Source organism: Pygocentrus nattereri, chromosome 16, assembly GCF_015220715.1.
Source record: "Pygocentrus nattereri isolate fPygNat1 chromosome 16, fPygNat1.pri, whole genome shotgun sequence".
In the NCBI taxonomy this organism is placed as follows: Eukaryota; Metazoa; Chordata; class Actinopteri; order Characiformes; family Serrasalmidae; genus Pygocentrus; species Pygocentrus nattereri.
The window spans coordinates 1,061,263-1,073,843 of record NC_051226.1 but is presented as its reverse complement, the minus strand read 5'-3'; the positions used below and the strand labels follow the sequence as shown (position 1 = coordinate 1,073,843).

Here is a 12,581-nt window from a genome sequence, read left to right as displayed (position 1 = left end):
ATCCTATTCAGCCCACAGAATTATTTTAAATAAAAAGCCAGGCTGTTAAAGAGATTTAACAGCTCTCTGCAGCTAATTTATTTTATATGAAACAATGTTTTTTATTTTAAATTATTTTTGAACCGTTCACATATTTAGTGCCTTTTTGCCGCTGTAGTTTTGGCATATTTTGAATAAACAATAGTCTGTTAACTAAAGTAAAACAAAAACACAGCTGGCCCAAAGATTTTTTAATATGGCCCTTTTAGTGGTTGAATTTTACACCACTTTACTAAACTATCTCTGGGGTGGACATAATTGTACCAAAACCTGATTCAATTGTATTTTTTAACAGAAGTACTGAAAGGGTTAACTTTCCTTTGGCCCGTCTCTTCCCCAGTGACTAACATGTATTAATATAATCAGACTCTGCTGAGGGTGCAAGGGTGTCTGCCCTTTGTGCAAACTTACAGGCTGTTAATGACTATTGTTCCTCTTTTATTCTGCAAACCACTTGCACTTTTGACTTACTGGATTTTGATGTTGAACTGAGCACATCCAGAGATGGAGAAAAACAACTCCATGTATGGACCAGCAGGTTACGACATGTTAGAATGTGGTCGGGCCCTTCCTGGCTGCCTGCGTGCACGTGGGACGGGCTCTCTGTGTTTATAAAGAGGGGACTGCTCCTTCTTCTGTGTGCTTTATGAATAAAACTCTCATCTCTCTACGAGAGTGTTGTTCATTATTGCATCGAGAGCTCTCTCTGTCTTGGGACTTAGTAGGATTGCCGAGCTGGTTTATCGCTTCATTCTCTGGTTTCTGAGGGAGAGCACTAGTCAAGGGGACCCTTCCTAACAAGTACTGACTTCTTTTTATTTTACTGTTCTGTTTAAAGGGTGGCGTGGTGGGTAGCGCTGTCGCCTCACAGCGAGGAGGGTCTGGGTTCGATTCCCCGGCCGGGTGACCGGGGTCCTCTCTGTGTGGAGTTTGCATGTTCTCCCTGTGTCTGTGTGGGTTTCCTCCAGGTTCTCTGCCCCCCCTCCTTAGTCCAAAGACAAGCAGTCAGACTGTTTGGACATGCTAAATTGACCATAGGTGTGAAATGTTGGTCTGCCCTGTGGTGGACTGGCGACCTGTCCAGGGTGTATGCTGCCTTCTGCCCGACCTCACCTGGGATAGGCTCCAGCAACCCCCCTGTGACCCAGAAGGAAAAGTGGCTTAGAAGGTGCATGTGTGTGTGTGCACTGTTTAAAAACATTAGGTTATAAAAAATATAAATATTTACTTTCCCCTGGAAACCGCCTATTTAAGGACCACAATTGGACGTTAAAACCACTGCTGTACATTTCAGAGCACATTTAAACTTTTTCTGCACGAGCCTTTATTTCTGACAGTGTAACGTTCTCTTGACGTTCACCCAAAGAACATGTTTTAAAGATATCTTCAGCATCAAAGCCTGTATATGCAGACTTTGCACTTCTTGATTGAACTGAATTAAGTTATAAATGTTAATACATTGATTTTAAATCATCTTTGTGAAGAGGCCGTTCTGTGTGCATCACCACCTGCTCCTGTGTCAGTGTACAGTGTAAAGCTGCTGTAGCTCAGACCCTGTTTACACCTGGTCATTCATGGGTCAGTATCTGGAGTAGATCCTGATAAGATTTTAGCCACCTGTATTTACACATGATCGTGAAATGCGAGCTCAGTTAATTAAACTGAAATCTGACTGCTGTGAGAAAGAAAATCCAAATCCACTCGTTACGGACCAACTAATACCAGCTGACTCTGCACTCAGCTCCTTCTCGTTTTGCACAGTGGTGTCTTTACACATCGCTATTAAGCCTTTGTTTTGTCCGGTCCCCAACCACGCGTGTCCTCCATGATTATCTTCTTCACGGACATGGATCGCCCCGTGACCCTGACGGAGACGCGGCTTAGAAAACGGACGGATGGATGGACAGACATGGATCACAAGCCCAGTGACGCACTGCATAGGGAGGGGATTCAGTTGCACTAGGACAGGAGTCGCATCCCAAATCCTTTCAACACATATCAAACCACCACGGCATTTTATGTCCATGTTATCATTTCACTGTAAACATCTCACAATAGGCTTAAAAATCTAACAAACGGAAACAGACTTCGCTCTGCTTTAACCTTCAGCTCAGCTATAGCCGCTTTTCTCGCATCTCCAGCAGGAAACCTTTCCTCAAAAGTAGAACGGTTGCTTAGGAAACGTCTCTAAATGTTTGACTTTTTACAAGGCTGAAGCTTCTCATTCACCAGATTTTTGTTAGAACTTTCCTGTTCCACCTTAAATGGTGCCCGAGATGCCAGAACGTAACTGCAACATCATTTAAGGCGGAACGGAAAACTCTAACAAGAAACTGACTTCAGTCTTGTGACTTTTTAGTGTTTGTCAGTTTCGTGTTGCAAATTAAATCTTTTTGCAGTTTCGTAGCTACTAGCTGGGCGAGACTGTTGTCTGCGTTGCTATGGTGACCAGCCGTCTGCGCTGATCTTCAGGGTTAAAGGGTGAATCAGCAGTTCTACATTAACTCCAGCGTTTAAGACCATTTACTGTTAAACTGTGTTGAAGGATCAGCAGAGCTTTATTTTACTGTAGAGGAGGATTATTTTATTATTACCTACTGATCTGATTCAGCTGTGGAGCCACAAGGGGGCAGTAAAAGAGCCGTGTGTTGTGACTGCTGATCTAGGAGGAGTTTCTGTTGCACTTGGATGGGTTTCAGTTGTACTGAAAGGGACTGTGGTTTTACTGGGTACTGAACACGATGGTCTATTCAAACATAGTGAGAGTCAACAAAGAACGTGATCTCTAAAATCACAGTGTCCGTCTGGCTTTAGAGGACATTCAGCTCCAGCTCAACCCGCCAATCAAACGACTCCGGCAAGACGGAAAACGAAGCGTGAGCTCTTCGGCTGGGTTAGCCTCGGACCAGCTGTTGAAAGCAGTAAAGGAGCTTTAAAAGAACCAAAAGACTGACATACAAAACTACAACTAGCACAACACAACACAGTTCACTGCATGTGCGTCTTTATTCACACAGCTCGAGCGGAATTAACTGAAATATCGACTCTACAACTAAATAATCAGCTAAACTGGATTCATCATTGAAAGTAATTGAGATAAAGGCTGAATTTATGAACACATTCTTATCCGCAACACACAGGAAGATGAACACCGTCACTGACTGGCTGTAAATCAGCTTCGTATGTTCTGTAGAATAAACGCCAGAAGCCAACGCAGAAGCAGTGTTATAGCAGCGCCCCGGGAGATGAGCGCACTCAGATTTTGTGTCTTCTCTTGCGCTTCTGTCTCCTCTCATGGCTTCTTCTGCTCTTCTGCTGCTTTCCACCCTCTAGGCTGTGCTCTGTGTCCGTTTTCGCTGAAGTAAGAGAAGGAAAGATCTGATTATAGATGTCTGGCAGAAACTGAATGAATGAAGAAGAAAACAAATGAAAGTAAATTTAGACAAATATATAAACACGAGTGTCTCACAGAGCAGGATTTCCTCCTTAACCATATAATGTTAAGCCCAATTAACATTAAACTGAAGCCTAACCTGAAACTCACCGAGTCAGAGCCGCTCACAGTGGTGGTGATGGGAACCAGACGTCCCTCTAAAAGCTCCTACAGAAAGTTCCTACATGAACTGGTTCTGAATTCACTGCCTGATGACTGAGACGCTGTTTTATGAGAGTTTAGAGAACTTCAACTCCATTCATGGTGGAGGGAGACATGCAGGGCGCTGTGCGGCAAAATAGTCCCCAAAGAAAACTCATTATTCCCGATTTTCCACTGTTTTCCATCATCAACATTCCATATAAGCTCAGAAGACTCGTGTAGGTTCTCTGGTGGTTCTGGATGGTAAATAAAATGGCTATTGTTGGCGTGGTGGCCCCTGGTTCCTATCACCACCACTGTAGAGACACCCGAGTCTGTAGTTTGATTAAATAATGCAAGGGGGGCGGTGGGGGGGAATACCTTTAAGTTGTCTTTCGGATCATAAATAACTCTTTGACCAATCAAGGCTGAGTTTCCTCAGTTTCGGACCAACAAAGGTCACACTTTAAATCATTGTACAAAGAAATCACTTTCTATGCATTTCTGCAGAATCATTTGACTTAAAGATTTAATGTGTCACAGGACTGGCTGTTCATATGTCATGAGGATCAATCAGCCGAGTATCTAAAGCGGGATTTGTATAAGGAGTTAGTCACAGCTGTGTTTACGTGGTTTGAGGCAGGAATGCTGTCTAAGCTGATTGTGATCAGTGAGAACGACTCCAGGACTCAAATACATCGATATACAAAATGTACCCTACATGTGGCACAAGCTGGAGACTGTTCCTCTGAGCCAGGGATCCACGGAGCATATCCAGAGACCAGCCATGGCCACTGGGGGGCAGCAGAGGATGGAGTAGAAGCAGCAGGCCAGCACTGCCCCTGAGCAGCAGGCACAGCTGGATAGAAGTGATCAAGGGGCAAAGCAGACACCTAAAGACAGAAAACACATTCCATCATCAACCAAATATACTGTGTGCACCAGGAAATGTCAGATGGAAGTCTGGAAAAGTCTGGAAAAAACACCCTGAATCTAAAATATGGATGTTTTGTTTGGCTCCATGTTTTCCGTTCAATTAAACCACATTATACGGTTCAGACACTGTAAGAAAGCAGGTTTTCCAAAATGTGCTGCGAGTTACTGAGCAAACTGAGAAGCTTGGTTCTGAAATGCAGGAGCAGCTCCCCAATTAATGTCACGGCTGAAACTGCAGAACCACCGAGAGGAACCAAGACTCAAAAGGAGAACCTCTCTAAGAGCATGAGGAAGAACCATTCAGAAGAACCAAGATCCCATCAAAGAAACTCCCTATGAACCACTAGTAGGAACTGCACCTCAAAAGGGGAACCTTCCTAAAAACAAACACTGAAAGGAACCAAGACTTAAAAGGGGGACCCTCCCAAAACATGATGAAGAACCAAGATTCAAAAGGAAAACCTTCCGATAAGCATGAGTAAGATCCACAGAGAATAACCAAGGCTCAAAAGGAGAATCTTCCTTAGGAACCAAGATGCATAAGGAGAACCTTCCCAAAAGCATGAGGCAAAAAAAAAAAACACCAAGAAGAACCAAGACTCAAGGGAGAACCTCTCTAAGATCATAAGGAAGAAGCAGTGAGAAGAACCAAGCTTCCAACAAAGAAACTCCCTATGAACCACTAAGAGGGACCAAGACTCAAAGGCAGAACCTCCCTAAGAGCATGAGGTAGAACCACTGAGAGGATTCAAGATTACAACAAAACTCCCCGAAGAGCACTAGGAGGAACCGAGACGCAAAAGGAAAACCGCCCCAAGAACCATTGAGAGGAACCGAGCCTCAAAAGCAGAAACTCCCCCAGAATATGAGGAGCAACCAAGTAGAACCTTTGTAAGTTCACGAGAAAGGTTCCTGTCAGTGGTTCTATCAATCAATGAAGAAACTCCCCAAGAACCGCTGAAAGGAACGAAGACTCAAAAGACAAAACCCAAAGAACATGAAGAAGCACTGAGAGGAACGAATAATCCAACAATGAAACTCCGCAGGAACCTCTCAGTGGAACCAAGACTCAAAAGTACAACCTTTCCAAGTTCATGAGAAAGAACAACCGACAAGAGCCCATCATTTAGTGAAGAACCTCCCTCAGAACCACTGGATTGTTGGTTAGTTAGACTAGATATCATTATACAGGCTTATGAAGCTGCTTTGTGTCTGTGTGTGATTGAGGAACCTTTACCACGTCACTCCAGCTGTGTTCTTCTGGAGGTGGGAACTTGCTGATCAGATCATGAAAGTGGGAAAAAAAAATAATAATCAATAAAAATTCCTGCTTGAAAAACATCAATGGATCATTCTACAGCTACAGAAAAGCACATTAGGGTTACAATTTATTTACAAATAAAACCGTTATTTTAACAATTCCACCGTCTTGAGCCTCAATTTACCAATATTGGTTTTTAATCAATCATACAGAATTCCAGTCTCCACAGAAGAGCTCGTCCTGCAATTTTAACTGCAATAATCGCAACATGCCTGTAGAATATATAAATGAAATGACAAACAAAACGCAAAGAAATCTTATAAAATACATAATAAAAGTCCCCAGGCGTCGTGTCACTGGTGTTACTGCGTCTCTTATTTTGAAATAAAAGTCACGCCGATGACGTCACTCGACCTCCTTTGACCTGTTGTCTGAGGATCTATGGAGAAAAGCTCATGGTGAGTCCACTGTGTCTCTCAGTTCTCAGAGATCTTCTCATTCAGCTCATGATCTCATATGAAGCTTCTAGCTGACGTCACTGGTGTGACCGACTTTATTCTGAGGTCATTGTGAAAAAAATAGGAACACAAATGGATTAAATTCCATATTTTAGTGGACGTTCCCTGATGGACAGCGTGTGGTTTGATGTTCTGTAAAATGCATCGATCATTAAAAACGTCTCCGGTGTTTCCTTTATGATGTGGAACACCGATGACGGTCAGTAACACCAGTGACCCCTATAGAAGACAGAAGAGTGGACGTCTCTGTAGAGAATGACCCAAACACAGATAAAAGCTCTATAATGTAAATAACAATATAACACAATGTTACAGATTAACACCCTTAATAAGGGTAAAAGCAACGATCCTACAGAGAACCAGGAACACAAAGAACCATCTGTATGCTTAAATGGTTCTTTGCATGGTGAAACTGTTCTTCAGACTGATGGAGAATGCGTTATGATTCTATACAGAACCTTTTGGAAAAGGGTTCCAGAACCGTAACGTCTGTACCGTGATGGTTTTTGATAAATGCACAAACCGTCACGTCCTAACTCAGCAATGTGACCGGTGACTGACCCGGACTCCTGGTGTGACGCACCTGTTTCCAGCCAGTCCGTTCTGCAGGTGTGGAGATGCAGCGCCACAGGCCTGGTGAGAGTTCCCTGATCAAAAAGGAGAACAAACTGATAGAACTGACAGAACCTCCTCAAACCAACAGCACTAACGTAGAATTAATCAATCAAATTAATGGATTACTTAAACAATTCAAAAGGGCTTTTGCATATTATTGGGAAATAAAACAAGTACAGTACACTCTTTAAAAAAGTAAAGACAGTGGTCCTATATAGAACCATAAACACTCAAAGAACCACGTCCATGATTCAATGGTTACTTGCCTTGTAAAATGGTTCTTAAGACGATGGAACTGACCGAACTGCCAAACAGCACCGATGCACAATTCACCAAACAGAGAACATGGACAACGTGTTCTATACAGCATCAAAAAGCGTTCTGCGCAGAACCCTTTTGTGGTGCTATATGGAACCATTTGCAAAAAGGTTCTACATTAGAACCATATGCAACACATTCTCGGTCAATCCAAAGAACCATCGCACCACGCAGGGAAACATTTAAGCATGCAAATAGTTATGTGAGTGTTCACGGTTCAATACAGAACCTTCGTTCTGAACTACAGAACCCCTGAGGAGGGGGACAGTGGAGATGACGGAGCACATTTTTGTGGTTTTCAGCATCAACAAACCGCCGACATGGAGCTACAACAGTTGCTGAAAGTCTGGTAAAGTAATGAAAACATAATTAAATTAGATGAGCTTTCCAACCCAAACACATTATAACGTTAATCACCATAAATATGAAAACGAGCTGAAAGGAGAACAGCAAATATCAGCAAGGTAGGAGTGGCTAACAGAGTGGACAGTGAGTGGACACAGTGTAAAAACCACCACCACGTCAGTGCTGAGAATGACCGACCACCCAAATAGTACCTGCTCTGTGAGGGTCCATGGGGGTCCTGACCACTGAAGAACAGGGTAACAGAGGATCAGAGAAACAGATGGACTACAGTCTGTAACTGTAGGACTACAGAGTGGAACTATATGGTCAGTGGATGTACCTACAGCTCTTCACCACTCTGGACACATGAATTAACAATAATAATAATAATAATAATAATAATAACATTACTCTGGAGCAAAACTGGTTCTGTATTATTACTGAAAGCAGTGATTCAGCTTGTGAACAAGACCTACATACCAAATGTATACTTCAGGCTGATCGGACGACCATAGAGCCAAATTCCGTCCAGCAGCTCGATGGCGTAGGGTACGGCTTCAGCGTGCTTATAGTAAACAAAGCCGAAAGACCTTTGGTGTCCCTCTCGGTCTCTGGGAATGACGACCTTTTTGACTGGACCCGCCTGATAAATGAAGCAAGAGTCTCTTTTAAGTCAGAGCCAATTAATCTATACACATCTCCCTCAACACGTTCTGTTACTGTAGATTCAGCCCTTATTGTGCTGCACTGCTTAAACTGATAGTTTGGAGAAATCTATACGCCGTTTTCTCACATCCTGGGATACTTCTTTTAAAATGTCTCTCCGTGTTTAACGAGGCTGAAGTCGCATCTCATTCGCCAGCTTCTGGGTCAAATTCTCCCGTTCCACCTTAAATAGTGCCTGAGGCGCTAGATTGCACTGCTGTGCCATTTAAGGTGGAACGGGGGAAATCGAATGAGAAGCTGGAGGAGGAGAAGCGACTTCAGCCTCATGAGCTGTTGCAGATTAAACGCATCAGGAAACCAGCTGGAGTGATTATAAATGCACATAAGTCCATTCATCTCCAGATTATCGATGTTTGTCTTAAATCTCTCTTTCCTGTTTCGTTATCTGCGTTGCTATGGGGACCAGCAGTCTGCACGTCAGTCTTCAGGGTTAAAGGGTGAATCTGCAGTTCTACAAAAACAATGTTTAAGACCATTTACTGTTAAACTGTGTGATATAATGTGTGTGTATATATATATATATATATATATATATATATATATATATATATATATATATATATATAAATAAAATATACACACACACACACACACACACACACACACACACACACACACACACACACACATATATATATATATACATACATACACATACATTACTTTGTACTGGTCTATGTACCCGTTTATTGTGCTCCTCCCACAGCCGGTTTATGAGGAGTCAGGCCACTTCTTATTTCCCCCGTTATATCAAAAACATGGGTGCCCTTTGTGGTTTTGCAGTCGTGAGTGAATCCTCAATGAATGGGAGCAAATGGAGCTCAACAGCTAAAAGCGAAAAGTTAAAATAGCTTCTAATCACTTACACAGAACTTTATGGACCCGCTCGGGAGCGCCCTCTAGTGTTTGAGAATTCTCCTCTCTACATGTTCTCTTCTCCTCCGCCCTCTTGTGGCTGTGTTGTGCTTACTCAAATGCAGTTGATCACCAAGTCATGCTTCAGGTCAAACTGCGTCCTAAACCATATCGACGAGTCTGTGGAACCTTAACGGAACCCTGGATGCAATGAGAGTTTGAGAGATGATTTTAAACTACAAAAAGTAAGTAACCAGGTTAAATTTCGAGCTCATTGAAGTTCACGGAGGAATAACCCGTTTTACATTTAACTTTTAACTTTATGAGGTTCTTTTAAAGCTGCAGTTTCTTACAGTGCATATATACATTTTATATTAAACCATTCATTTGGAGATAAATATAAAATTTGATTTTTGGTCAACTGACCCATAAAATAATGTTCTATCCCATTAAGTGAATTGATAAAGAGTGACATTTAAATTTTCATAGTTCTGCTCTCGTTACTAATGAGGCTAATAAAGTCCCATCACAATTATAAAACAGAGAGGCCAGTTAAAAACCAGCCTGTTGTCAGTAACCAGCAGGTCAGCACTGATATTCTTCACCTGGTACCAGCCGAAGGGCCATCAACTAAACAGGCACAGACAGCACTGGTTACAGTTCAGCTCACAACCAAGACCCGGTTCCTTTTTCACGAAGCGGCTGCCTGTAGCTGTGTACATGTTTATAGCTCACAGTAAGTCAGGGTAAACAGGTGAGGTGTAAACAGAGGTTCAGAGGGTTTGGTGTGAAGCGGTTCAGGCGTCTTTACAGTGGTGGTGATGGGAACCAGGCGTCGCCATGACTACAACACATATAGACACTTTATTTACCATCCAGAACCACCAGAGAACCTACACGAGTCTTCTGAGCTTATATGGAATGTTGATGATGGAAAACAGTGGAAAATCTGGAATAATGAGTTTTCTTTGGGGACTATTTTGCCGCACAGCGCCCTGCATGTCTCCCTCCACCATGAATGGAGTTGAAGTTCTCTAAACTCTCATAAAACAGCGTCTCAGTCATCAGGCAGTGAATTCAGAACCAGCTCATGTAGGAACTTTCTGTAGGAGCTTTTAGAGGGACGTCTGGTTCCCATCACCACCACTGTGAGGAGCTTTTAGAGGGACGTCTGGTTCCCATCACCACCACTGGGAATGGTTCTGACTCGGCGAGTTTATCTAGAACAGAGCGTTTCACACAGAACCACTCTGGAAACTTTTGGTGGAATTAAGAACGAGATAGTGAAGTTATTTTTGAAGTCCACGCCTTCACTATCTCGTTCCCACGCCTTAGTAAATTGTGGTCTTGTGGCATTTTTTACTAAAGGAAAGTCTAAATGGAGATTTGTAATTAGTATTCTTTAAGTTTTTAAACTTAAAATGTAAGCAAAAGTTAAAAGAGTAAAAGTTTTCGATTTTCAAATTCAATAATACTAAGTAACAGACAAAATAATACTTAAGTACTGTAAGTAACAATTACTCAAGTATCTTCCAGCCCTGCTCAGCTATTACTGGCCCACAGCAAAGACCAATTAAAGCCCGTTAGAGTTCAACAGAGGACCAATTACCTCTGCCAGTGGAACTGAGAGCCAATTCAAGTTTTGTCCGTCGTGCATTATTTTGTATTAATGTAATATATATTTGTTTTAAACAAAGATCAAAGCCTAATTTCAGCTCAGCAACAAATGACTCAACAGATCTTAGCAGATCAGATCGTACCTGCAGAAAGAGCTCGTACAGGATCTCCTCCCTCACGCAGCTGTGCAGATTACTGACGAACACGGTCTTATCGATGTCCCTCTGAGTCTCCAGCATGGTTTACAGCGCCAGGCCGAGCCTGAGATGAAGCAGCAGCTCCTTCAGCAGCATTAGCGGTGGCCTAGCAGGGGTTAGCCTCATTGAGAGGGACGGCAGCCTCCAGTTTGGTCGTGGAGAAACAACTGAGTCACGACAGCGCAGTTCCACAGCTGCGCAGCAGAGGGCGCTGCAGCATCGCTTTCAGTAAGTCCCTCATCACAAAGCCAGTCTGTGAAACAGTGGTCTGCAGCTCTGGTCCTGGAGGTCCACCTTCCTGCAGAGCCTAAATCCAGCCACTATCTGCCTCACCTGCTCCAGATGATCCACCTCTTCCCAAGTCCCTGATTGGCTGGATTAGGTGTATTGGAGTCAAATGAGGGGCGGAGCAGCTTTTTGGATGCAGGTTGGAGACTCACTGCTCTAAAACTGCAGGGATGGACGTTGCAGTGGACAGGACGATCCTGAGGAGAAGGCGGTCAGTTATAACTGAGGACATTAAACTTGGGAATATATATTGAGGTAAAGGTCTCATTTACCAAACACATGGTTCTTCAAGGGTTCTTTAGTGAGGGAAACGGTACTATAAAGAACCATGGACAGTCAAAGAACCCTTTGCGTGGGTAAATTGGTTAAATGGTGAACTGGTTCTTCAGATTGATGGAAAATGTGTTGTATATGGCACCAAAAAGGGTTCTTCCGTTGTTACAGTGCCATGGTTGTAACAGTAGAACAGTAGAAGAACCCTTTATCATGCACCCTAAGAACACTTATTGATGCAACGGGTTCTTTGAGTGTTTATTCCACCAAACAGCGCAAGTAACACAGTCACATAACTATAACCAACAGACGACGTTTGAAGGCCGGTCAGATTTCCGAATGAGCTCTGCTTGTGATTATTGTTGATGAGGGGTCTTTAAATAAGATTCATACCAGATTGATCTTTTGACCTTGACCTGAAAAACCGATTTTTAATAAATAAGGCAAATAAAATAAGTGTAGTTTTAGACTATTTAGACTGGATCATTCTGCAGTGATGACTGTTTTAGTCTGTCAGTGGGGTCTCTATATTAGGGGCCGGTGAGGTCTGGGCCCACCAGATGTCGCTGTGGAGCAAATCATGACATATAGCTGCACTCTGTAGTTCTACAGTTACAGACTGGAGTCCATCTGTTTCTCTGATACTCTGTTACCCTGTTCTTCAGTGGTCAGGACCCCCATGGACCCTCACAGAGCAGGTACTGTTTGGGTGGTGGGTCATTCTCAGCACTGCAGTAACACTGACGTGGTGGTGGTGTGTTAGTGTGTGTTGTGCTGGTCTGAGTGGATCAGACACAGCAGTGCTGCTGGAGTTTTTAAACACCTCAGTGTCGCTGCTGGACTGAGAACAGTCTGATGTGTAAAGTTAAGTTCTTGTTTGTTTTTTTTCTCTTTATTTCATTAAACATGTTTAGTTAAAGGCAAGTAATCCAGAAGTGACAGAAAGTAGCCAGATTACATTTTGTAATATAATAATCCTCTAATAAGGGTCACTTAATCTTAAACTTAAATCTTAGGGC

At 42.9% G+C, this 12,581-nt stretch overlaps 1 protein-coding gene across 3 annotated transcripts; it reads right to left on the bottom strand.

The window, feature by feature from the left end:
• Nucleotides 1-3,021: 3,021 nt before the first annotated feature.
• On the bottom strand, nt 3,022-11,190 carry rbm11 (RNA binding motif protein 11). 3 transcript variants are annotated; one of them, XM_037546001.1, is made up of 7 exons: nt 10,948-11,190; nt 8,087-8,249; nt 7,819-7,851; nt 6,912-6,975; nt 5,787-5,826; nt 4,335-4,506; nt 3,022-3,395 (listed from the first exon to the last, which is right to left on the bottom strand). In XM_037546001.1, exons 1-7 carry the CDS (start codon nt 11,041-11,043, stop codon nt 3,295-3,297), a joined length of 669 nt encoding a protein of 222 aa, XP_037401898.1. In that variant the 5' UTR covers nt 11,044-11,190; the 3' UTR covers nt 3,022-3,294. The 3 variants fall into 3 exon arrangements, with proteins under 3 accessions (XP_037401898.1, XP_037401900.1, XP_037401899.1); XM_037546003.1 differs by lacking the exon at nt 5,787-5,826; XM_037546002.1 differs by lacking the exon at nt 7,819-7,851.
• Between the last annotated feature and the right edge of the window lie 1,391 nt (nt 11,191-12,581).